This window comes from Lepidochelys kempii, chromosome 4 (genome assembly GCF_965140265.1).
Source record: "Lepidochelys kempii isolate rLepKem1 chromosome 4, rLepKem1.hap2, whole genome shotgun sequence".
Lineage (NCBI taxonomy): Eukaryota > Metazoa > Chordata > Testudines > Cheloniidae > Lepidochelys > Lepidochelys kempii.
The window spans coordinates 21,413,755-21,439,209 of NC_133259.1; the positions used below are offsets into that span (position 1 = coordinate 21,413,755).

The 25,455-nt window shown below is 37.2% G+C and overlaps 1 protein-coding gene across 8 annotated transcripts in view; it reads left to right on the forward strand.

Moving 5' to 3' along the window:
* The window catches only part of CCSER1 (coiled-coil serine rich protein 1), a 1,062,049-nt gene that overhangs the window by 670,021 nt on the left and 366,573 nt on the right, over nt 1-25,455 (forward strand). Inside the window, exon 10 of one of the 8 annotated variants that reach the window (XM_073340696.1) lies at nt 9,658-9,834. The exons of 6 other annotated variants lie outside the window; for them this stretch is intronic. In XM_073340696.1, the coding sequence (XP_073196797.1) occupies nt 9,658-9,738 (81 nt within the window). In that variant the 3' untranslated portion in view covers nt 9,739-9,834. Of the gene's footprint in view, nt 1-8,258; nt 8,379-9,657; nt 9,835-25,455 lie in introns of those variants that run through there. One more of the 8 variants, XM_073340698.1, reaches the window with a different exon arrangement.

The window sequence follows — 25,455 nt, forward strand, 5'->3', positions numbered from 1 at the left end:
AGCCCTTAAGCAGAGGCTGAGCTTATTGGCAGTGTACTCTGCCTGTGAGAGCAGTAAACTAATGACATCGACATTTTCTTCCCCTTCCACACCTCTTCGCCTACAATGAGTCAGCTGTGGGACATGATCAACTGAAATTCTTAATAAGGGACATCAGGTGCACTCATAATTTTTGGGAAACATTAGTAATTAAACAGTAGTTACAAAAATTAAGCCATAATGTCTGTGTGAAATACCATCACTGTATGGTTTCAAATAGGGATAAGCTGGATATAGAATACTTTATTGATTGGTCTATGGATCATAAGAATGTGTATACTTCAGAATACTTTAAGAATTGTAAGGTGGTCACATCAATAGTCATGTTTTTTGAGCAGTGAGTAAACAGTAAACCCAGGGTTATCGCGCTCTCTCTCTCTCTCTTTTTTTTTTTTAAAACAGTTGTCTCTTAAATAATATTGTGCCAACAAATTTTCAAGTTCCCCAATGGTACTTCCCTACTGTGCTGCGGTTGGCATCATCATCGTGTTTTTTCACATAACTTAATGTGACATGTTAACATAAACAGAGGTGGAATTTTCTGAGATGACACTACATAGCTGTCTGGATCGATTTGTCTTATACAGAATAGTTGGAGAAACTGTAATAAAGAGAACAAGATCATGGAGAAAAGTGAAACAGTATTTTTCTTTGCATGAGTAAATGATGGCCATACTGATCTTGACTGGAGTAAAGTTAGAACCAAGCCATGAGGGGTGGGAGAGAGAATATGCAAATAAATAACTCTCTCCTTTTTTCATACATACATTTTATGTATATTCATTTTATGGAATATTTTTCATTCACTTATTAGCTTTTGTTCCCTGTCTTACAAAGTATGCTTATTACAGGTAATAGTCGGTTGAGTCTTGTTCTCATTGAAGTCATTTGCAATCATACTCAAATTCTTTGGTTTTGTATGAGGTTTTATTGAGCAGAATATATTCCCATTTAAGTGTCCCTGTATATCTATTTTTACATATCTGGGTATGCATTTATGTATTCTGTTTGGATGTATATACAATGAAGTGTGTGTGTGGGGGTGCACGTATTTATGAAAACTGGGGAAAAAATACAAAACTCTTAGGTGCAAATGTCACATTAAAGTTCTGTATTTAAACACACCGGTCAGAGAATGCAAAAAGTTAGGATTCTCACAATAACATTAATTCACCCCTACTGTAAATATTTTATGGTGCATTTGTAACCTACATCTAATAGCCTAATTAGTAACTGAAAGTATTATATGTGCAGTCTACATGAATCGTTGCTATAAAAACTTGACACACAAAATCACAAAAGGCAGGTAGTTAAGAAATCAATATTCTCGTAACATTAACTCACCCATTCTGTACATGTATAATATTGTCAACATGCGCCAGCCACTCTCGCAGGGATGATGAGTTAGGGTTACCCTGAAGACCTTAACTTTTGCATTCTCTGACATTTTTCTCTTTAAACACAAACGTATTGTTGCATTAGCATTTTATTTGGGAAAAATCTATTTTACACATGCTTTTTAAAAAGCAAAATGTATTAGTACTAAGTTCGCTCTCACTCTCTAGCTTATAATTAATGGAACCTTGCTCTATTGGCAGCATATCACTAAAACATTCTAAAACCCTAATCATTTCTTCAAGTAGTCTTTTTGAATACAGAATATATTATGATATGGTATGATGTAGAGGTTTTATTTGCACTCTTCTTGGATGACCTGTGTAACTCATTAATGGCTTTATGCTAATGCGAATAAAACCTCTTTATGCCACCAGATAACTCAGTGTACAATATATATGCAAACACAAGACTGTAGCGTATATCTGACTGTAGGTACTATAAAGGTTTCTAAAATGATATTTTGTTTTTTAAGGTCCACTATCTTATGAGTTAGCACAGCTAAAAACTTGAGATTGGCTTGGGCTGCAAAATTTGGTTCCATGTACTGAAGGTCCCAGAGTACATGGATATGGGTATCTGAATCAGTTTTGGGTCATGGTCTATGTCTATTAGAAACAATGGCTCTGCCCCGCTGAAGATCTGTGGGATATCTACAGTGGTTAAAAGGTACTGTTTCCTAGCTTGAGCTTTGATGAGATATAGGAGTGTTCCGAATTCTCTTGAAATCAGTGGGGTTGTTTGTTTTGAATTCAGTGAGTCCTGGATATAGCCATATAGTACCTTACCTATTACCTCAGTTGTCCAGGACAGAATTTTACCTGTCGATTTGAGGAGGTCGATTTTTTTTTTTTTGGTGGGTATGGCAGGAGGGTGGGAAGGAATGGAACAAATTCAGAATGTAAGAAGCAACCCCAATGAAGAAGGATAAACGGGGTGGAGAGTTGCAGGTAAGGTGGCTCAATGAGATTACTTTAGTTAATCTTTTTTGTCTGCAATGTGTAGCATAATTATAGTTAGAGTCTGACCATCTAAAATGACCAGCAGTCCTGCTTCCTTTGAAGATAATACATGGGAGAATTATGGTTTGGTGATCCTCTGTTACTTGTAAACTGCTGGGGAACATGTGTTCTATCCCTTTTCCTTCTCTCCTGTTCAGTACTCTGGGAATTTACACAGACGTTTCCATTTAGAAAGGCAGGAACAGTTTGTTAAAGACAAGGAAGATGGCAGATCTGTGAACTGGAAGGAACGATGACCGTGTTCCTCTTGATTTTTTTTAAGCTGTGGTGCCCAATGCTTCGTCCAACTTCCATATCAATAAAATGGTGCAGTTCATCTGGAAAAAAAAAATCTGTCCTTCATGATGAGGTACAGTAGCACTTCCCTCGTTTGCTCACAATGACCGCTTTACTACCTCCCTAAATTGGAAGTGAAATACTATCAAGGATAAGTGTGTGTGTGTGTGAGAGAGAGAGAGCACTCGCATGCAATTAAAGGAAAACAGGCTGGCAAGTAAAGGTTCAAAAGGTTGCACACTTTCATTGACGAGACCTCAAACATTGGTTAGTGCAAAATTTGTTCTGGTTTATAAGGCATGTAGTGAGAATCATTTAAAAACAAATTCAGAATCTCTCAGAAAGGTTTGTGAGCACCACAGATTTTGTGACATGGGAAAATGCTAAATAAATGATGAATATGTCTTAAATAATCAATGCCCATTTAACCTCCTTCACTGTCCTTTGACTGCACAGGCTTATTTTATTGTGAGCTCAAAGAATAATTTGTGTGTCAGTTGGACTAACACGGCTGTTACTCTAAAACAGGATGGAAGATTAATAGATATAGTCAAGTAGTAATGCAGCCAATTACAAGGTTCCATTCAGCTGTAGGGCAGATTCTTCTGATTATGTCCACTATATAAATAGGTTCTGCAAAATCATATATACACATCCTGTAAATATTTTATAACCCATGGCACTGCAAATACCACCTTGATGAAAATATATTTGAATGAAGAAACAAACCATCATAGAGAAGCTCTCAGCCTCTGTTGCTAAAGGAATTCAGACAGTAATACTACTTGGCTTTTGGATTGAGTGGTCGAGTATTTTATTTTATTCTATTTGAAATAACAGTCCCTAAGATCAGGTGTGATTATCCCTCTTTTGTCTTTACCTGTATATACCCTAAACTGATGTTGATTGTGCACCACGTAGCTCTAAACTGTTTTTTTCCCCATTTTTTTTTAAATTATTTTAGTGAAGGTAAAATTAAGTATGGGCCTGATCCAAGCCCAATAAAGTCATTTACTCCTCTGGGCTTTGGATTTGGCCCTATGCTTCCATTAATGGTGATATTAAACCAGGATGATCTTAATCAAGGTGCTCTCTATTTATTATTGCTAGTGTGCTTCAATATGTGCTTTGCACAGTTAGCTATAAATGAGTTGTTTTTTACCTTTTGACAAATACCAGCATTGTGTGTGCACATCAGCTCTATGGATTCTGTGTCTCTACTGTAGTTTCTTTTATCGAGGACCATATTGTTCCTTCCCAAAGACATAATCACTGGGCGTGGGATCAGTTTCCAAGCAAAACTCTGAAATTCACCTGAAGGAGTGTCCTGCGATTCTTGCCCTCTAGGAGGAAGAGTTTGCGGGTGCAGGGAGGCATGAGTTATACAGAGTGTTAGCTCTGAAGCCTATATATCCTGATGATGTGTGGGGAAAGAAAGATCCAGTTCCACAGAATGTCGACTCTTCCATGTAGTAGTAATGTGTTTAACGTTACAGCTAAATCAGGATTTGTGATTGAGAGAGATTTAGAGCAAAACAAAAATTAGTTATAGATAATGTTTTAGACAATTATAGAATAAGAAAAATGTTTTCCGAATACATGTGCAGAAATGCATGCAAACTTTTGCACATGCCCAAGTTGTATATGTAAAATGTCTAATGTTTGAAGAATATAATTTCCAATATTTACACATCTCATGCATACATTTCACACAGATTATGATGGCCCATGTGACACAGACTTTCAATGGAAACATTACATGACACAGTTTGCTGAATTAAAATGTAAATAATACCATACCCAGGGGATCCCTATCACCCTTATGAACACCAGTGTTCTCTGCCAGTTACGATCGAAAGGTCCTTGGGTCACAGCTGTCATGCATACCACAGTTGCATGGAAAGTTACTGTATATCATGTGATGCATATTGTGCATTGTCGCATTTGCATGTGCTTTTTTAAATTGATTAATTATTGATTAATTAATTTTTAATTAATTTTAATTTAATTTAATTTAATATACATGTAGGGTGAGATTTTCAAAAACACTCCGTCTTGATCTGCCTCTTCCCACATTGATGTCAATGGGACTTTTATTATTGGCTTCACCAGAATTAGGGCTATGCTGAGCACTTTATAAAATCACCCTTCTGGATGCTGTGTGTTGAAACAAATAAGGCAGTCTCCACTTCTGGATGCTATACGTTTGTGACTCAGGTCTGCATTATGGGATTTGTTCTCATTTGCTATTTTACAAGTATAAATATGCAGGTTTGGGAGGTTTCCCCTCACCCCCTTTATACAAGTCCCAATGAAATGAAAAAGCATTGTGGAAAGATCAGTTGACACAATTTTTTTGATATTTAAAGAAATTAAAGTAATGTTTAACTGAACTAAATTAACAGCAAGTATACGTAGAAGCTACTTTTTAAAATAAACGTACACAGTGAAACAGTACTTATTATGTATACTGGTGCCTGATCCTGCAACTGGTAGCAAGGAAAAAATAAGTGGCTTTCATATAGAAACCAAAACCAAGATGGTAAATAGTTGTATTGTGGCTTACCTAAGGGCAATTTGGCATGTCTGTTTAATGGGTTTTCGTTCTACTTGGACTGTTTTATACATCTCTAGCTCTCGAAGATTGCCCCCTGGAGGTTTAAGTGAAAATCTGGAGCTTTTAATGCATTTTAATCTTTTATTCAAAGCTTTTAATAATTTACATGGTGGCAAGATCATTGTGATGCCATGATTCTACTGGGAGTATTGGGAAGGTTGGGTTTTAAGTGCAAACCTACTGTACCTAACTTGACTTTTCTCAGTGCAATATTGACCACTTTTCCTGAATTAGTTTTGTTTATTTGTAAGACTGTACTTCTCTTGCTGTCTCTCTTCTCTGGTATTTCCCCCTCTATGATTTTGGCAAATATGTTGGTGGGATTTTGCTTAATAAACAAAGTGTATTAAAATGAATAACATCCTGATACTGAACTTACTGAAGGTGTAAAATGGTGTTAGAGATAAGGGTATAGATAGGTATTCTTAAAACTGTGGGCCAGATCTTTAGCTGAACTTGAGCCATACAAATTTATACAAGCAGAGAATGTAGCAAAATAGATTTAACTGCATATTGCAGACTTGCTAAATTACAAAGGTGTAAGTTTGGGTTTTTTTGTTTTTAAATCTTTAATTATATGTATTTAGCACCATCATGTTACAAATTTGTGAGTGCTGTTTTTTTTCTCTTAAATTCTTAGAATGTAGCTTAATAACCATAATTTTTAAAAAGCCTTATGATGTATTTCTCCAGCACTTGGCATCGTACAGTCATTTTGGTCTCTCAAAACTTTCTCTAGATTGAGTTGCTGTTGGTTACTGATATTCCTTAATTTCAAAAGGAAACACTTTCCAGCTCAGTTCCTCACGGTTAACACACTCAAACATTTGACTTAAATACCAGTATCTGATGTGGATTACATCAGACATTTTAAAACAGGAATAACTCTAACTTGAGAACCCCATTTGTTAAGAAGGACTGAACTAGGACTCCCTCATTATTTTAAATCTTTTCATGCTGCTGTTTCATATCTGGAGACATGAGCCTTGGTCTGTCTCCATAGCTAGCCCATCCTTGCCATCCATAATTCAGCACTGTTTGCCATCCCCACTGTCTGAGGGAAACCAGGTAATGAAAAAGAAAAGAGGTTGCAAGACTGGATCATAGTGAGTAGGAGTTTAAGAGAAATCATGCCAAGATCTAATCAGAAGTACATTTTTAGACCTTGAAAGTAAAACCAACCGGGGGAGGGGGGAAGTTAGATCCTTATTACTGTTGTAATTTTAGGGCAATTATTTAAAGTATGGTACTGTTCCTCAGTTCACATACCTTCAGTCTTCTCCCTTTTCTTCAGCCCTGCAGCTATACATACCTTCTCATTGTTTCCACCCAACCTGAAATACAGTGTGTAGTTTACACCCAGAAATTCATAGGTTGATATTTTATACTATGTACAGTAGAATATAAATCCCTTTAAAGCACTTGGCAGACTATCTCGATGAGCTGGGCACTTTATTTCTCTGATTGACATTACTATGGTATATTCCTCATGAGCCAAAAAGATATCTTAGAATTGGGAAGGGTACAGAGAAAGGCAACAAAAACGATTAGGGGTATCGATCGGCTTCCATAGGAGGAGAGATTAAAAAGACTGGGACTTTTCAGCATGGTGGGGCTTGCAGGCTGAAAGGCTGTTTGTGAACAGCCGATGTGGGAGCTACTTGAGCAAGTCATTTTAAGGCACCCATGGTTGTAGGGCAGGGGTGATACAGCCCCTCCATTAGTCTGAATTGTGCCCCGATATGTCACAGTGCACCTCTGTGTGTACCTTTCCATATAACATGTGTGGATGCATGATGGTTTCTACTGTAGAATTGCTTTTCACATTGTGGGTTATTTTCTGCTGTTGAATGTTTTTTTCTTTTAATTACAACATGGAATATTTTATAATGTATCGTGGTGTGTTTGCTCCTAAGAGAAGATTTTTATCTGTGTGTGTGTGTGTATTTTCCTCTGAATGGAAGAGAGGGCGGAAGGATATGCATGTGCACACACACACACTGACCCTGTTGGAGATAAAACTAGTACTTTAAGCACTAAAAGCACAGCTTTCTATCACCTTTAACCTAAAGGAGTAACTGCATTAGTGGTCTCATTAGTAAGCCTTTGTTGTGCACTGTCCATTGGAGGAGACATAATTCACATATCTGGAGTGTTACTCTTGCCAAAGGAAGCCTGTCCCAAATATTTGATGTACATAAGCGTTCAACTCTACATACGAGTTACCACTTGGTAATGACCTCCAAAAAGGGTTGGCGGGGGGACTGAACCTGGAACTTTGATACCAAAACCACATGCCTCCCCAAAATTCAATCCGTGCTGATGATCCACATGCACTGGGCTATTAGAGTGTTGTGTACCTACTTAAAGAGGACAAAATCACATGTAAGGAGGCTACTTTTACCTTTTCCAGCGGTGCTGAACCTTAGCAGCAATATTCTGTTTCCATTTGTTTTTTCACAAGCTGGCTTCTGACTAGCTTTGTAAATAAAGGCACAGTTAAAACACTTTTAGTAATGTATTTCTTGATGATGACTGATAACCTTGTTGTTTACAGATCAATAAAAGGAACAAATGTATGATGCAGCTGTACTGTTTTCTCCATGTTTAAAGGGATTTTTTTTCCCTATTGAGCTCCATCATAACTAAGTAACTGTTATAATAAAAATTGAGCCTAAAATTTCCTTTGTGGTTCTCAAAACTTGCTATGGGCTTGCTGTTCCTTGCATCTTACTCATTTCCATCTTTGCCCTTGCAGATTTCAAAGAAATCACACTTCTAATGTACTAAAGCATAGTAGTATCTAGGGTACTCCACAATGTTAAGACTCTTCACCACTCCTAAGTTCTGCAACTTTAACTTGGAGGCTTTTTAAAAAGTTATATTATTTCTTCTTCTTCATCCTGCAGAACTTGTTATTGCAGGCAATACTCATCCTGAGCTGGCCATCTCTGTCTGCTCCTTGCAGCTCTCCGTGATTTGAGGGTCACTCTTTCGCTTGCGCTGACTACCTGTTTGGAAATCTTCATCTTCTGAGTAACGTCCTTTCTTTAATTCCTTATTCTTATTTTTTATTTGAGGCTTATTATTTTAGGATGCTTTATATGAAGGCTGATATTTAATTATATTTTCAATGTATTGTAATTGCATGTTTCTATACATCTCATAGACAGTGTCAACTAGCTTAGAAAATTTTTAACTCAGCATAATTTAGTACGAATGAAGTGGACAAGGGCCTCTGGATTTAAAACGTTTTTAGAGTCCCCACTCTGTCACTCAAACACATTTTAAAGAAAGAAAGAAGCAGGACATGTGAATTCAGGACTCTACTTTTTTTGTACTGCTCATACTAAGCCATCCATATGCCAATGGGGCACAGCTTATCAGCCCTTTTCCCAGCATTGTGCAGAACACATAATTAGTGATAAACTTAAAAAAAAATGAAGTGGGGAAAACCACAAGACAAAGCCACTTACGGGTATTGTTCCATAAAATATATTGCCATTTGCCAAATGTAAAAAGTTAAAACAAGTTGCTAACGAGGTTTATTTCAGGTTGCTATCAGGGCATTACAAGCAAATGCACACCTATTTTAAGAAAAGTTATTTGATAACTTCTCTTTAAGGGAAATGCTCAGTTGTAGTCTCGTTATCTAGTTTGTGTTTTACATTCAGATCCTGATGCTGAGTGTTCTTTAGTAAAGAGCCAATGGGAGCTAGGGGAACTCTGCAGCTCAGAAGACTGGCTAATACCTTGCAGAAATGAGTCACAGATTTCCACTGCTTTTCAAAGTAATATGGGATTTTGTTTCCTTTGGTATTAATAGAAGCTAAAAATGAGTATTTTAAAAAAATATTAGAGAACTACCGACTGCCCCATCGAGTCGAATCAGCATCTGAAAATATTTTCATGTAGTGGGCAGGTTACATGTAGAAATCCCCAACACTGTGAAACTCAAAGAAATCTCAGAAATTAGAGATGGGCAAACAGGATTTATCCAGTTCATTCTTCTGACCTCTTTCCAACATAGATCTAACACCTTGGCCTTCCTGATTATGCTCTACTTAATTGTAGTGTCTCTTAAAATTATCAGCGTGAGCAGGAATACTTTAGAGAGTTATATGTTATGATTTCATTTATCATTAGCTTGAAAGCTTGCTTATGTGTATCCTGGTAAGTATCTGCATGGGCTGTTTAGAGTCCATGGAGCTGTAATGCACATTTTTGGTTTATTTGATTTGTTACCATCAATGCATGAATCTTTTTAATTTTTAAGATTTCATTTCTTTTCTTTCCTTTTTTTTAAAGGCCCTGTGGAATTCTCCATGTACTGACGGCTCAGTTTACAAACCAATCAGCATCTCATTGGTTCCAACATTATTAAATTAAAAAACAGCATCTGGACACTCTGCGCTTACGGATTTAATTAAATATTGATGAATATTAAATGAGCCTCCATTTACCAGTACTTCCCATGTTTACTTAACTTGCAAAATACTACTATTTGATAAGCTTTGCATTATCAAAAATGAGACTTTTTGACTAATCTGCACTAATAAATTTATCAATAAATTATCAAGTTATTCATTATCTAAAATAAAACAATTGTGTACAGCTATGTTATTAAAAATAACTAAGAAATAATAGTCTATTGACCCTTGAATCTCTGAGATGAAAGAACATATTTTAAAAGTCCACAGTCTTATGAAAATGAACCATTAAGTTGGAAAACTTTTATTCTCTGTCTTGTAGCAGTAATAGATGTCCATCAGTAGTGAATGCAACAGCAACTCCTTTAAATGCATGATGTATTGGGTACATATTCATTTTCTTGTATAAATAATGGTTTGTAATCTTTAGGCGAAATTCTGCCCACATTTATTCGTGTGCAGTGGATTTCCATGAGCGTAAGGGAGGTCAGAATTAATCCACTTGTTTTTTTAAGGAAGCATTAGGCCATATCCTTTAGGGTACAGAGTACTCTTTACTTGTGTTGAAGTCATTGGAGCCATTGTTTTGTTGTCCTTCAATTCTACAGTTTTTCCTAAGAGTTTCAGTTTATATGAGACATCTTTTACAGTGCAGCTGAAGCAGATGAATGAACTATAAACTGTATTCACCGGCCTTGGTTAAGAGATTATACAAAAGTGTATTTGTCTATGTAGACCGCAGGTGACTTCTTGGACCCATCCTTAAAAAAATCTGTACTCACTAGGTAAAGTTCAAATTAACTCTTTTGAGGTATTTTTAACCAAAGAAATCAACATAAGGTAACACAGTGAAACTCAAACCTTCTCCCCAGGCTTGGCTGCTCCTAAACTTCCTGACCTAGGGCTATCTGGCTTTACCATAACTTGGATCGTCTTTTATCCCCGCAGAGAGCCATTTCTACTTCCCTAATAACCAGGTTGGCTAGGGGAAAAACTCTTAATCCTTTCCCATTCATCACCTGCTACCTGGATGCCTATTCATATTTGTGTTGTCATAGTGCCTAGGTACCGTAGTCATAGACCAAGACCCCATTGTACTAGGCACTGATGTGGAGTTACAGACAAATTGTCATCTTGTTACAGTATCATTATAATGACCATAATGCATATGAGGAAAATGTTTATTGAACATCAGCTGTTGTTTAGCCTCTGGGATCTTGAATTTGAAAAATATGGCATTTTAAACTTGAATTTAAAAAAATCACCTTTTGGCTTTAAAGGTGCCTGAAATAAGTTTAAAAAAAAAACATTTTCCACAATAATATGAGACTGTTCTATATATTCGATTATGTTAACTGACTTGTATATATGATCACTGTAATACAGGTGGCAATATTTATCAATTCTTATCTTTTATGTTGGTTAGCTGCTTTTCTGATCCCCAGACTCTCAGGATCATCTTTTAGGCCAGGGTTTTGCTCTAGGATCTACTAACACAGACCCCCCCGGTACCCAAGTGGAGACCAGTGGGATTATACATTATTTATACGGAGTGAGTTATTTCTCCCTCTCTCTCTCTCTCTCTCATATATTTGTGTGCACACCCATCAGATTAATTCAATTTAGAAGGTTTGTCTGTTACCACAATACTTGTCCATATGCTGCATAGCATGGGAGAAGCACAGCACTTCACTTGAATCAAGATATAAATGGGGAAATCCTTGCCCCATTGAAGTTAGTGGAAAAAACTCTGATTTCACTGAGGCCAAGATTTCACACCAAAATATTAATGTTTTAACTTATGAGTAAGAATCATTTATATTCTTTTTACTGTTAATTATTTGTCCCAGAACGAAACTAAACTATCGTTGTGGAGCATCTGAAGATAAATAGGACTAATACATAAATGTTAAACGACCTTATTTAATGAGCCACAAATACATGATAAATCAAGACAATTGAATTGATCACCTAGAGATTATTGACTCTTCTCTTTTGCTGTTGTCACTTGTTTTCTCGAGTTCATTCTTATTTCCTTTTCTAGTCTCACTCCCCTTTGTAGTCGTCATGGGAATACAATTATTGCAGCTCCATTCCCTTTTATTCTTTGCCGTGCTTTTTTCATACTTACCATGTTTCTCATGCCACAAACACTAGCCCGTGCAGAAGAAGAATACCTAGAAGAAGAAAAGAGTGGTGATCGTCGCAGTGATTTGGCAGTTGGGTTTGTGTTCTGCCTTAAAGTAGTAAGGAGAACTTCTGAGTGGAGACAGATGTGAATCAGCAAGTACAATAAATCAGTGAAGATGATTTTGGAAAGTAACCCATTTTCAATTTAGGGTTCCAATAATAAAATAAAGTGGTGTTTCCTAGAGTATATAGTCTCATTTTACCTGTGTGCTATCTACAGTCCTGATATGCAGCAGCTTTTGCAAGGTATAACTTCCAATAAAAGATTTTATTTAAGGACAGCAAATCCCTTTTACATGTTGAACTATCATTTCCAAAACTATTATGGTGGAGGGCATGATCTTTGTGAATGTCATTACAATGCAAAGTTGGACATGACATTTGAGCCTTGATGGGGTAATAAGCGCAAGTAACGTATTTTCAACCCTATCCAGAAGTCACCCAACTCCTCCAATACATTTAAACTTTTATCCTTTAATTTTTACTTTCAGTTTTTCCCTAATTTCATATCAGAGTATAAACCAATGAGAAACTATTCATGTTCATGTTTTGCCCAGATGTCTTCTGTTACTCTTAAGCGCAAGACAAAGCTGTTCTGCAAAAATCATGGTTGACATGAGTGGTATTCCAGCCAGCTACTAGGGTACACCATCAGAAACCTTCAACTAAGTCAGAGTAACAACAATAATAAATTAAACAGATAGAAACTTCTCAAAAACTCTCTTGAATCTTAGTAAGCACAAAAGGCTCTTGATCTATAAAATTGCTTTTAACATAAGAACAGATTGATTTGTGCCTTTCTTCAGGCTTGCTTTGATGCGGTAACTGTCAATACAAAAGTAAAATTCTGATGTCATGCCATATTAGATTCTCCTCTACGTATTACAGAGAATTAAGCAAGAAAACATATTGATGTAACAGGACATTTGCATTATTATGGAAACATAAAGCAATACAAAAACTCATAATTGCTGTAAAAATTAGCTCTTCTGAGTGTATATGAGCATTTTCCCCAGTACTGAGAACAATTACCTTTAAAAAACACACACAAATGTGGCATGATAACCTTAACTTATTTTCCTATAATGAGCAAAATTGCAGCATTCTGTCCACTGATGATGAACAATATTGCTGGTAGAAATAATTTGTACTTGCATTCAGCTAACACATTAAACAAGCTGTCTGGGTATTTTTTATTTGCATCATATTTTCACATTTTGTCTTTTATTCTGTGATATACTGTCCTCCTCCCATCTTCTATCTCTAGGTACATGCCACCATTTACCAGCTCAGAAAGAGAAGCAAATGAAAAGTGGGTCCCTGAGTAGTCATAGAACTGTAAACTGCTTCAAGTGCAAAAATTGGAGCACTGGGAAAACAGAGGAAGGAACAAGAGCTGGGAAAACCAGGAAGGAACAAGTACCCTGGGTCATGCTCTTGTCTTGGTCTCCTTTGAGGCTTGTGAGAGGAATGCTCCTGGGCCGGTTTTCTTATGAGTAGGACTGCAGGTTTGTCATGGTGGGGAAAAAAGTCACAGATAGACAAATGGGGAAAATCTATTTTTCTGTGACTCAACCTGCAGTTGCAGCTCCCAGGGCTCATGTTTGTTGGGCCTGGGCCGCCCCACTCTGGGTCGCAGTGCAGCTCAAGTTTGACCTGCCCAGCCCTCCATCATGACAGAGCAGAGGACCAAACTTGCACAGTGTTGCAATCCTGCACTACGGTCGCAGTGCCCAGAGCCGTGCTGTAGGCCCAGCCCTGAGGGACAGCAAAGTCACAGGAGCAACTCCCGCAGGCAGGACACAAGAGGTGCCCTTGCAGGATGACAGCAAGATGGGCTCACTCCCCAGCTCCCTGAATCTCTCCTCTGCACCAGGCCAGGATTAGGGTTGCAGTGCTGAGGGCAGAGGCTGCTGCTATGTATGGTTGCTGTCCACCTGGTGAGATGAGAGCATTTTTTTTTTAAAAAACGAGGGAGCAATTGCGGTCAATTTAGTAACCCATGATTTTATTACATTTACTGTGTCTCCTCTGATTTTTGATAAAAGAAAAATTACTGTGACAAATCTACTTATAAAAACACCTGTAGTGTGACAAAGGGGAAATTGTCATAAGTGGCCTTGAAGAAGTGGTATGGGTTTATGTAGCACGCCTATCGTGCTGTTTCTGGATATTTTCTATAAGAGCAGAGATCTCCCCGCCCCTCCATGTTCTTCTCCAAAGTTTGCCTTCCCCACAGTGCAATGTAGTCTGCTGTTTGTGAGACAGTTTCCCCTTCCACTCCAGAGGTGGCTGCATTCATGTGACTGTATGTATAGTTTGTATAAATTCCTTCAGGATTAATTTAATGTAACTAAATCTATGCTTTTCTACGACTGGAATTCTTAAGAGCTAAAGCGGGGTGTTTGGGTTAGACAAGCAACTCCAAATTATGTAGAGTGTCAGAGACCCCATTTTTAATTTAAGGATGACAAGTAACTATCAGCCATTGACCTTGCGATAAATAGCATCTTAAGTACCCTAGCTTCTGCTCAAAGAGGTGATTATTCCACACCCACGTTCGCTGTTACTCCTGCCATCGTCCTCAACTATCACCATCCAGGTGTTCCAAAAGTTTTAGATATGCTCTTCTGTGCCATAGAAATCTGTGACTGTCTTCTTAGTCCAGTGATTTACATGGGCAGAACAGCAATAACTTAAATTATACATTTTCCTTTTCCTTCCTGTGTTACATTTTAGGAGCATAATATTAAACAACTGCAGTAAAATTTAGTTGTATTTTTCTGTTAGACGACTTGACATTTATAAGAAAACCGACATTTCCATTCTTTAGCAGACATCCTGCACATTTTATATGATCCGCAAAGAAACACTTGTGAAAGAACTTGATTGTGTGATGCTTTCATGCCAAACAGTCAACTGACAAATAAAATAACACAGACTTCAAGGAATGTATCCTCTGACATTATCTAAGTGGTTAATGTGTATAATTATGTGAAAATAGATTGGAACTTTAATCATAAATGTAATAGTGCTTATGTTCTCAGTTAGCAGTAATGATTTAGATAGGCTGTACTGTACAAAAAGAGAAATCTCAGCCAATTTGGTCAAAGTATAGGTCTTGCAAAAGAAGAGTTGTGTAAAGAGAAGTTTAGTAAATCTTTCATGAGTGTTGTCATCTTGTTTTTGTTAATCCACTGGATCTCTCTCTCCCTTCTCCCTACTCACTTAAAGCAAAATTCTCATCACCACCATTCCACAACACATCCATTAACTTCAGTGGGAACTTTGCAAGACTACGGCAAGCAGGATTTACCCTCAAATCATAAATGCTGTAGGCTCCAGTACCAAAAGTTAGAATGGGCCAGATAAAACATGAGCTGCTACTATATCTAGAATCACACACAGTAATATATAGCCAGCACCTTAAGTACATTTCATATTAACATACGAGTTTCATGATAACTTCCATTGTTGTATGCACTTTTGTTATAGCTGTGTTGGTCCCAGGATATTTGGAAGACAGGATGAGGGCTGTGGAGGAGGAATACTTGAGAGTCCCACTTCATTCTTGCTTTCTTTGTTTTCAACTGCTGCTTTATTTTTTTCTCTTTCCTCAGAGGGGAGTTGGTAAGAATGCAAAGATGATTACTGTTCTCTTTCCACCATTTCTTCTTGCTGCTGCTTTGAGTAATTTTTCTTTCAGGGTGGTGGAGTGGAAGGAATGGATGGAATGGGGCCTCAGTGGATTCATGTCAGATATTTTTGGTGTTTGCTTAGTTCTATTGTACAAACATCTTTGTGCAACCTTGCCAATATATCTTAGTCCACGTTTGAGATATATACATATTCTTCCAGTCCTGGGTATCCTTTCCCTGATGACTGCTGCTGCTGTAGCAAATTTTGAGGTGGTTCTGTGATTACAGATGAATCCCTGAGGAGAAATTATACTAAGACCTTCAAAATTACCTTTCCTTTTATACCTAGGGTCTAATCCTGGTATACAGGATGGAATAAAAATGCTGGTATAATATTTGTGCTGTCTGGCACCCAATAGTGATTTCATCTCAAAAGAGTGTTTCTACTTTACTTTTATAAAATCCTACAGCTTATTCCTTATATTAGACCCAAGAAATAATCACTCATTATTTTGGAACACAGTGGGGAGAGGCATAGTAGCTTAGCCAAGATCATGAACAGGATGCTGTTGTGTAGCATGAATTTCAGGTCTGGCTTCCTAAAAAGAGGCATTCACTTCCTGACTCTGGTTTTTCCCTTTCCTCTGGCAGTATTTTCCAAGTATCACTTGCAATGTTAGAATTCTTCAGCAGACGCTTGAAGCTATGTTTACTAGTACAAGAAAGTTGGCATCTATGCCGTCATGAATCTTCAGTTTGTTGATGGTTCAACAATTTATTCACAGAATGCGCAGGGAGCATTTGAATAACACTGTGGAATTTGAATGCAATGTAGAATATATGAATAGCCATATGATTTTTTTTTGGAATTCCTAACTAATATAATACCAGAAGACCCAATGCATAACATGAGCCAAATTCATAACTGGTGTTTGCAAATAGATTGGGAGAGTTCCACTGACTGAAATTTGTTACAGCTGTTTACCACAGTGGTGAATTTTAACCCAATGTTTTTTAAAATACATCCATTCCTTCATGAGCCCGAGAATTCTGGATAGCATCCACTTTTCACTCTGAATTTATTTTAAGTGTGATTCCATGGTAGTCATTGTCATTCTAAAAATGAATCGATCATTTTGGTGAATATTGTCTGTCTTACAGACAAATTATATAGCTGTTACACACACAGGTGGTTTGTGTTATAGTACTAAGAGAAAGTGCTTGGGTAGGTGAATGTGGGAGCCTTTTTTACCTCCCATAAGTAGAAGGGGGAAGAGCACTTAACTGGTTTTCTTCACTCTTTAATGCTGTTATTTCTCTGTCTTTTCCGCCAGTCTTGCATCTCTTGTTGCCAATTTTGCAACTACATCTTGCTGTTGGGAATCTTTTGATGTTTTCTTAGTGGTACAGTTTATGTTCTTACTCATTATTTCCCCCTGATATTCCTTTTTTGTTCTCCTTTTATCTTGCAGTATTCTTTTTATTCTTTCTCCCCCACAACACAGTCCCATTTGGCTCATAATTTACTTCTCTTTCCTATAACACCATTTTTATCACTCTGAAAGCATGTTTTTCAAATGTTTTTTTTAAAAAACACCGAGAACTAGAAAATCATGGGTTTTTTTCTTTAAATTACTATTTGTCTAGATCTTGTTTCTTGTTTGGGTTGATGGGGGAGGGAGGAGATTAAAGATATTTGAAATACATTATCCTTACAGAATGGTCCAAAAGAATTGAAAAGAATCATAGAAATGTAGGTCTGGAAGGGACCTTGATAGGTCATCTAGTCCAGTTCCCTGCACTGTGGCAGAACGAAGTATTATCTAGATACCCTGATACCCTGGTGTTTGTCTAACCAGTTCTTAAAAAAACTGCAGTGATTGAGACTTCACAACTTCCCTAGAAAATTTGTTCCAGTTCTTAACTACCCTTACAGTTACGAAGCTTTTCCTAATAGCTAATGTCAATCTCCTTACTGCAGTATAAGCCCATTACTTCTTGTCCTGTCCTCAGTGATTAAGTAGAACAATTTATCCTCCTCCTCTTTATAACAAACTTTTATGTACTAGAAAACTATTACGTCCTCCCTTAGTCTTCTCTTCTCCAAGCTAAACAAACTTTCCTCACAGGTCACGTTTTGTAGACCTTTTATCATTTTTGTTGCTCTTCTCTGGACTCTCTCCTGTTTGTCCACATCTTTCCTGAAATGCAGTGCCCAGAAGTAGACACAGTATTCCAGTTGGTTAGCAGAGTGGAAGAACGACGTCTTGTCTCTTGCTTACAACACTTCAGGTAATATATCCTAGAATGATGCTTGCAAGTTTTTTGTTGTTTTTCTTTCCCAGTACTCTTTCCTAGGCAGTCATTTCCCTTTTTTTTTTTTCAATTTGTGCAATTGATTGTTCCTTTCTAAGTGTAGTACTTTGCATTTCTTCAGTTTGTCAAGATAATTTTGAATTCTAATCCTGTCATCCAAAGCCCTTGCAACCCCTCCTAGCTTTGTATTGTCCACACACTCTGAGCGTACTTTCTATGACTTAACCCAAATATGCCCTTTCAGTTCAATTATGAACCATTGATAACTACTCTCAGAGTACAGTTTTCCAGCCAGTTTTGCATCCACATTATGGTAGGTTAATCTAGACTATATTTCTCTCATTTGTTAATGAGAAGTTCATGTGAAAGAGTATTATTTATTTGGCATATGCAGTCCAGTCAAGCAAAGCCACAGTGTTCTTATCAACAATGTTCAAGGCACAAAGACCCCCAGGAAGTCAAGTTATTTTGTAGTCCTCAACAATGTGTGTCATGGTCTCTAAAATGCCATTGAAATTCCACTGCAGCATAAATTCTGTGTCCAGTATGAAACCGGTCCAGAAGGCTCCATTGCCTTCGCAGTAAATCAAACCTGGGTTGATGTTGAGTGGGGTCCAAGACAAGATCGTTAGTTGCCATCTTCTCTGCTGACCATGAAGCTCGCCCTGCATCCTCTACTGTAAATCTCTCACCCAGTAAACTTATCCGCAATGGGAGATGTGAGGGCAGATGACCATGCTGTGGATTAAACAATTATTTAATTATCAATAAATGTGGCATATCACACACTTTCTTCACAAGCTTTGCTGTGCTTTCCTTTCTGTGAACACTGGGTGGAGCAATATTTCAGAGACAGTATCAAAACTCTTACTAAGGTGAAGATATGACCTCATCTGCTTCATCCCCATCCACAGGCTCGTTAACCTGTTAAAGGAGGATATTAGGTTGTTTTTTTACATGTTATTGATAAACCCATGTTGACTGTTACTTATTACCTTGTTTTCTTCTGTATGCTTACAAATTGATTATTTTATTTGCTCCGTTATCTTTCTGGCTACCAAAGTTAAGCTGATGGGTCTCTGCTGACTTGAAGATATCTACGTTCTCTAAAAGAAAAGGAGTACTTGTGGCACCTTAGAGACTAACCAATTTATTTGAGCATAAGCTTTCGTGAGCTACAGCTCACTTCATCAGATGCAGTGAGCTGTAGCTCACGAAAGCTTATGCTCAAATAAATTGGTTAGTCTCTAAGGTGCCACAAGTACTCCTTTTCTTTTTGCGAATACAGACTAACATGGCTGTTACTCTGAAACCTGTCATTACGTTCTCTAAGTAATTCTTAACTTTTTTTTTCATATTTTAGCATCAGATCTCCATTTACACTGATATGCACTATGTTAGTTGTCCAATCACTGCAAACTTTTTTGGTGAAAACTGAAACAAAAAAGGGTATTTAACACTTTAGCTATTGCTGCATTTTCTGTTGTTATCTTTCCCTCTTTATTTAGTAAAGGGTCTACTCTATCCCTGATCTTCCTCTTGCTTCTCATGTAGTTGTAAAATTGCTTTATTGTTATTCTCTATATCCTTAGCTAATTTAACCTCATTTTGTGCCTTGGCCTTTCTACTTTTGCCCCTACATACTTGTGTTGTTTTGGTTTTTTTTCCTTTTGTGGTGGTTGTTTAACATTCTTCCTTTGTAATGTGATCTAGTTTCCACTTCTTCTATGACTCTTTTGTGTTTCAGGTCATTGAAGATCTCCTGGTTAAGTCAGGTGGCCCCTTATCTTTCCTATGGATTCATGTAGTTTGCTCTTGTGCCTTCAGTAATGTCTCATTAAAATACTGCCAAGTCGCCTGAACTTTTTTTCCCTTAGACTTGCGTCTCATGGGATCTCACCTACCAATTCTCTTAATTTGCTAAACTCAGACTTCAAGTCCATATTCTTTATTCCACTGTTGTCCCTCTTACTAATCCTTAGAATCATGAACTCTTACTGTTTCATGATCACTTTCAGTGAACTTTCTGTTACAGTTAAAATACTAAAATATTGCACTAAAACCTACAGAAAGGATATCATTCTTTGTTGAATTCTGTAGATTGTAGTGTAATAGCTAGAAAATCCTTTTAAGTTTATATAGAACCCGATTGGTTTTATCTTATTACATTTTATAGGACTATCCTATAAAGGTTAGTTTCCCCCTTAGTCCTTTTCCACTTCTTTGGCTACAATTCTCTACTCTGTTTTTAACCCTGGTTCTCAAAATATTTTTTTAAAAAATCCACCTCATACAAAATGCACATTAAAAATTGACCATCCCTTTTGTGCAAACTTTATCTAACAGCTTCAAAACAAAACTAGACACGTTGCCCTTTGTGATGTGAGAACTCTGTCTCTCCCTCTCACACCGAGCTAAAGCAATCATGTGAAGAGCTTATTTTCCTACTTTGCTAGGAAGTAAATCTCCATTGAACAGTTATTTGCGGCTTTAATAGTAATATATTTTTTTCCTCTGCAAACATTAGGGCAGGAAGGAAAGGCTCACTGTCTGCCAAGAAAATAAATAAGGGAAAACAAAGGCCTTGCAGCAGGTGTCCATTTCAAACTGAAAAAGGAGCAGGAGGAGGGAGGGATTATTGTCTTCGCTGAATTGTACTGTGATTTAATTAAGGACAGTGCTTTCTTTTTAAAATATTTTTAAGCATTAGGGTTAGACTGATAGTCTGTTCCCTGATTGTTTTTGTTTTGTTTTATAAGACTTAACGCTTTCTAGGCTGTAGAGTTGTTTTAGTTCTAACAGGGGCTTTGGAGCTCCCTAAACAGTTTTTTACCAGCATTATACAGCATTATGTTTTCTCGGTACTGGCTGCCAAGTATGTTTTCCATTTGACTCTCAAGGTCATTTGTGCTGAACTGAGCCAACCAGCTGTTCCTTTTTATTTAACCAATGAGAGAACCTGCTGCACTATTTATCTCTTCCTCATGGGAGCAAATGCCAACATGGTTATGTTCTCAAAACATACTGTTTGACACCAGATAGAAATGTCTTTCCCAACCAACAGTGATAGCATCTCTGTGGAAGCAAAGAGTGTAACTAAGTGAAGCATTAGGTTGATTAGCCACTGCATTGGTTTGGGAATTTCTTTTATTCACATGTCTCTAGTTAAGAGTCCATATTGGATGAATGTATACACCCAGAATTAGGGAAATCCCTCAGCCCACTATCTTCTTGTGATGCTTTGTGTGAAAATGGTGGTTTATAAACTATAATTGGAATATAATGTTGTTGTTAGTGAGCATAAATCTGAATAAATCTAATTGGAATTCCATAACGTTTCCTTTGCACAGGTGATTTGCAGTACTTTCCTTAATGTATTTAATGACTTTTCTATGGCACTCATCACCATGCTGTCTGAGTACAGAATCTCTTCAAATATTGAATATGCCACACACAAATAGAAAATCACGTGTCTTGAAATTATAGTCATTGATCATGGGAAGAATCATTGACTTGGCACGTTGCTCCTCACTAAACCTGAACAGCACAACTGTAAGACCAAATCTTCCAGTCCTTCTCATTGTGTGTGTACGTACCTGGGCAAAACTCCCCTGAAGTAAGGACTATAGAATTTGACTTAGAGACTAAAGGCAACATTTCTTTTCTGTCAGTCTTTTTTTCAGTGCCAGACACTCACATCTGCTCTACTTCTTTCTTGTAGTATTCTGTCAGTTGTTTCTCTAACCGTCAGATTGTAAGAAATTAATATAATGTTCTGCTTTACTCTTGGTAAATTTAATTACTCTCTGACTAGTGCCAATATTTCTGCATAAGCACAAAAACCATGTTCTGATACTTGAGGCCATGTGTTGGAAAGCCACTCAACATGTTCTTGAATTGAATTGACTGATTATTGCAGGACCAAACCAAAATGCTATTAAATAAACCGAGAAGAGCATATATATTGATCTCCATTGAGGATTTAACATGGCAGGATACAGTACTCCTTCAAAAAAAGAAAAGGAGGACTTGTCGCACCTTAGAGACTAACCAATTTATTTGAGCATAAGCTTTCGTGAACTTCAGCTCACTTCATCAGATGCATCACGAAAGCTTATGCTCAAATAAATTGGTTAGTCTCTAAGGTGCGACAAGTCCTCCTTTTCTTTTTGCGAATACAGACTAACACGGCTGTTACTCTGAAACCAGTACTCCTTCAGAAGATGCTTCTATGAAGACCAAAGGCTTAAAGTTACAGAAAGCACTAAGCCATTCTGAAACCCCTGCATTGTTGTCTGTCGCTCCTTTACCCTATGTCAGAGGAGGCATTCTGATCTTTCTAATTTCCTTAGCCAGCAGCAGGAGGGAAAACCTTTTAACAAGAATTTACAAAATACAAAGAAAGTTTAGATTTCATTACTGGAGAAAGTTTAGATTTCAGAAGTGTGGAAGTGACAACATGACACTGTTGCTCAGATTAGGTCTCCGGTACAGTGCCCTGAGTTACCATAGCACATTAAGGTGAGTTTTATACAACAAAAAGCAATTCTCATGCTCCTTCTTATGCACCTTGACATTTTAATTTTGAACTTAAGGTATTTTTGCCAAACATATTGATTGACTCTCATCAGAGAGAGAGCAATTTTCTGTCTTACAGTTTGGAGCCTCTTGAATTGTTCCACATTCTGGCCTTCTTCAATGAAGTCCCTAGTGCAGAGTGCATTGTGTTCTAGGGTCCATGCCAAAGAAATCTGATTGTAGGATCACAGCCTTTACTTCAGTGGGAATTGAAGGTGCCCAACATCTTTTACATGGAATTTCCTTTTCTCCCTGAATGTTTCTAAAATTATTTGATCCGTTATTAACATTCATTTTATGGGGACATGTAACCAAAAAAGTGACATTTTCTTCATTTTGTCTATATATGGGGCAAGGGTGATTCACATTTAATCTCCACTTGCAGATGTTATTACTAATGCTAATTAATTCCATTTGCAAAGACTATTTAAGATTAGTGCATACCTTTAAAAATTTACAGCTGATTAAAGTGAATATAATCTCTAAATTTGTATACATAGATGTTATAATTTGAATATAGTAGATAAAATGTTTTAAGCAATTTGCTAAATTTATATTTGCCTATACTAATTAAGCACCATTTCATTTTATTTGCATTTGCAAACAGGCTATATTCTCATTACTCAAGTTGGTGCTCCATAAGTTGAGGTAAAAACCATGTCATTTTTGGCATGGGACCAGAATATTGAATTTAATGAACTGTATTCCACTTTAGGCTCATTTTCTGATAAATTAAAATAACTAATAACATTTTTATTAGTGTGAATCCACTCATTGATGTAAGGGAGTGAGATGTTAGAATGGGTAACTTTAACTGTTATCCAGAAATATTTCTATTTTACTCTTCTTACGAACTTAAATATTTATGCAGTAAATGGAATCTAGCATGCTTAAAAATACACTGTTAAAGGCAATCATAAGTATTCGATAAAGAAAGCAGAAATGTTTCTTTGTAGGATAAGCAGGCTTTCAAAATCAGAGCAAGACATATATCTGAAAAAGGGATTAAATCTGCAGAGATGCTTTAGTTTTGGTTGCATTGTTTGCAAGAAAATATTTTTTTTTAAATCTGTACCGATCTGCAGAAGAAATTCATCACCTGTACATTATAGTGATTTTTTCAATTAATAGTTTATATAGTAAACTTCAATAGCATAAAATGACATTTGTAACAAGTTTAGAAATTACATTAAGTGTGGTTTAGCTTTCCAACTCAGACTACTGAATTAGTACAAGTTATCTTTTAATTTTTGACTCTGGTTTGTCAAACTGGTTGTCAAATTGTATTTAAAACCATCTGCTGCTGTTTCACTTTTAATTTTTTCTCTCAGTAAGTCAAGAAATTGTGTAGTCTGTAAAGCACTGATCAACAAAACTTCCAAAATATTTTGTTACACGTGGGTGGATTTCTACCAACTGAGAGCACGTTTTAAATGTGAACAGAAGAAATCCTTTTGTCTTGACTTGGGACAATTTGCTTTAAAAAATGATGAGTTAGATATCATTGGGTTGTTTATTATCGCCGTTGTCATGAGACTGACCAGTAAATTTTGTCTGGGGAATTTTTATAGTAGCTTTTCAAAGGTGATGTAAGTTAATTTGAATAGGGAGGTGGTGGAATCTCCATCCTTAGAGGTTTTTAAGGCCCGGCTTGACAAAGCCCTGGCTGGGATGATTTAGTAAATTGGTGTTGGTCCTGCTTTGAGCAGGGGGTTGGACTAGGTGACCTCCTGAGGTTTCTTCCAACCCTAATCTTCTTTGATTCTGTAAATGAATATATAAAACTGAACATGGCCCCATAACATGAGGTAGAATCTTTTGAGACAGTTGTCAGGGGCAACATTTGATTTGGAAATAGGAAGCAGTAGGAACATTAACCACACTTAATACCAATGTAGCATTTTTTATCTAGTGATAGAATTCTGCTTTACAGTGGTGGGTATCATTATCCCCGTTTTACTGGTGAGGAAACGGAGGCCAGAAAAGTGAAAAGCCAGATTTACAATGATGAGGTGCGAAACATGCAGATACATGCCTAGTTGGGTTTACAAAAGAACCTATGTGAGTTAAGCACCTAATTCCCATTGAGTCAATGGAGCTAGGTGCCTCGTATGTTTAGGTGCTTTGGTAAGGCACTAGGCATCTATCTGTAATTTTAGGCACCTAAATGCCTTTGGAACTCTGTGTCCAAGAGACTTTCACAAATTTACACAGCAAGTTAGTGACCTCAGGAATAGAAACCCTCCTGCTACCGCCAGCCTTTCTGTGACCTCGTCTGAACCCCAATCTGACTCTCAGTCCTGTGTCCTGGGTCCTCTGGACCCACACTGCTTCATTGTTTAAAAATGTCTGTATTATAAACTTAACGTATCATGTCAGGAGGAGGATAACTTTAAAAAAAGTCACTTTGTTGATTTAGAGTAACAGATAAAGAATGTCTTAAAGTGTGGTTGATATATTTTCTCACATCAAAAATGCATTAAGTCAATGTTAGTGGTGAAATTTATATCAATAGGCTTCACAGGGAGAGCATAATTAGTTTGAATTTCACCTGCATACTTTTTATACATTTTAAAAGTACTTATAAAAATGCCAAGCAAAGGCTTCTGAATAAATTATTTTGTGTCTAACATTAGATTGCTAGGCCTGTAGGGGAATGTCTACCCTGCAATTAATAAAACAGTGGCACCGAGTCTTAGAGCCTGGGTCAGATGACTGGGGCTGCAGGGCTATAAAATTGCACTGTAGATATTCGGGCTTGGGCCGGAGCTTGGGCTCTGGGACCCCATGATGGGAGAGGGTCCCAGAGCACAGGCTGAACCCCGAGCCCAGACATCTATGCAGCAATTTTATAATCCCGTAGCCCAAGTTAGCTGACCCAGGCCAGTCGTGCCTGTGCAACCAGTCTTTTATCATAGTGTGGCTGTCCTCTAAGTGTGACACAAGCATCATCT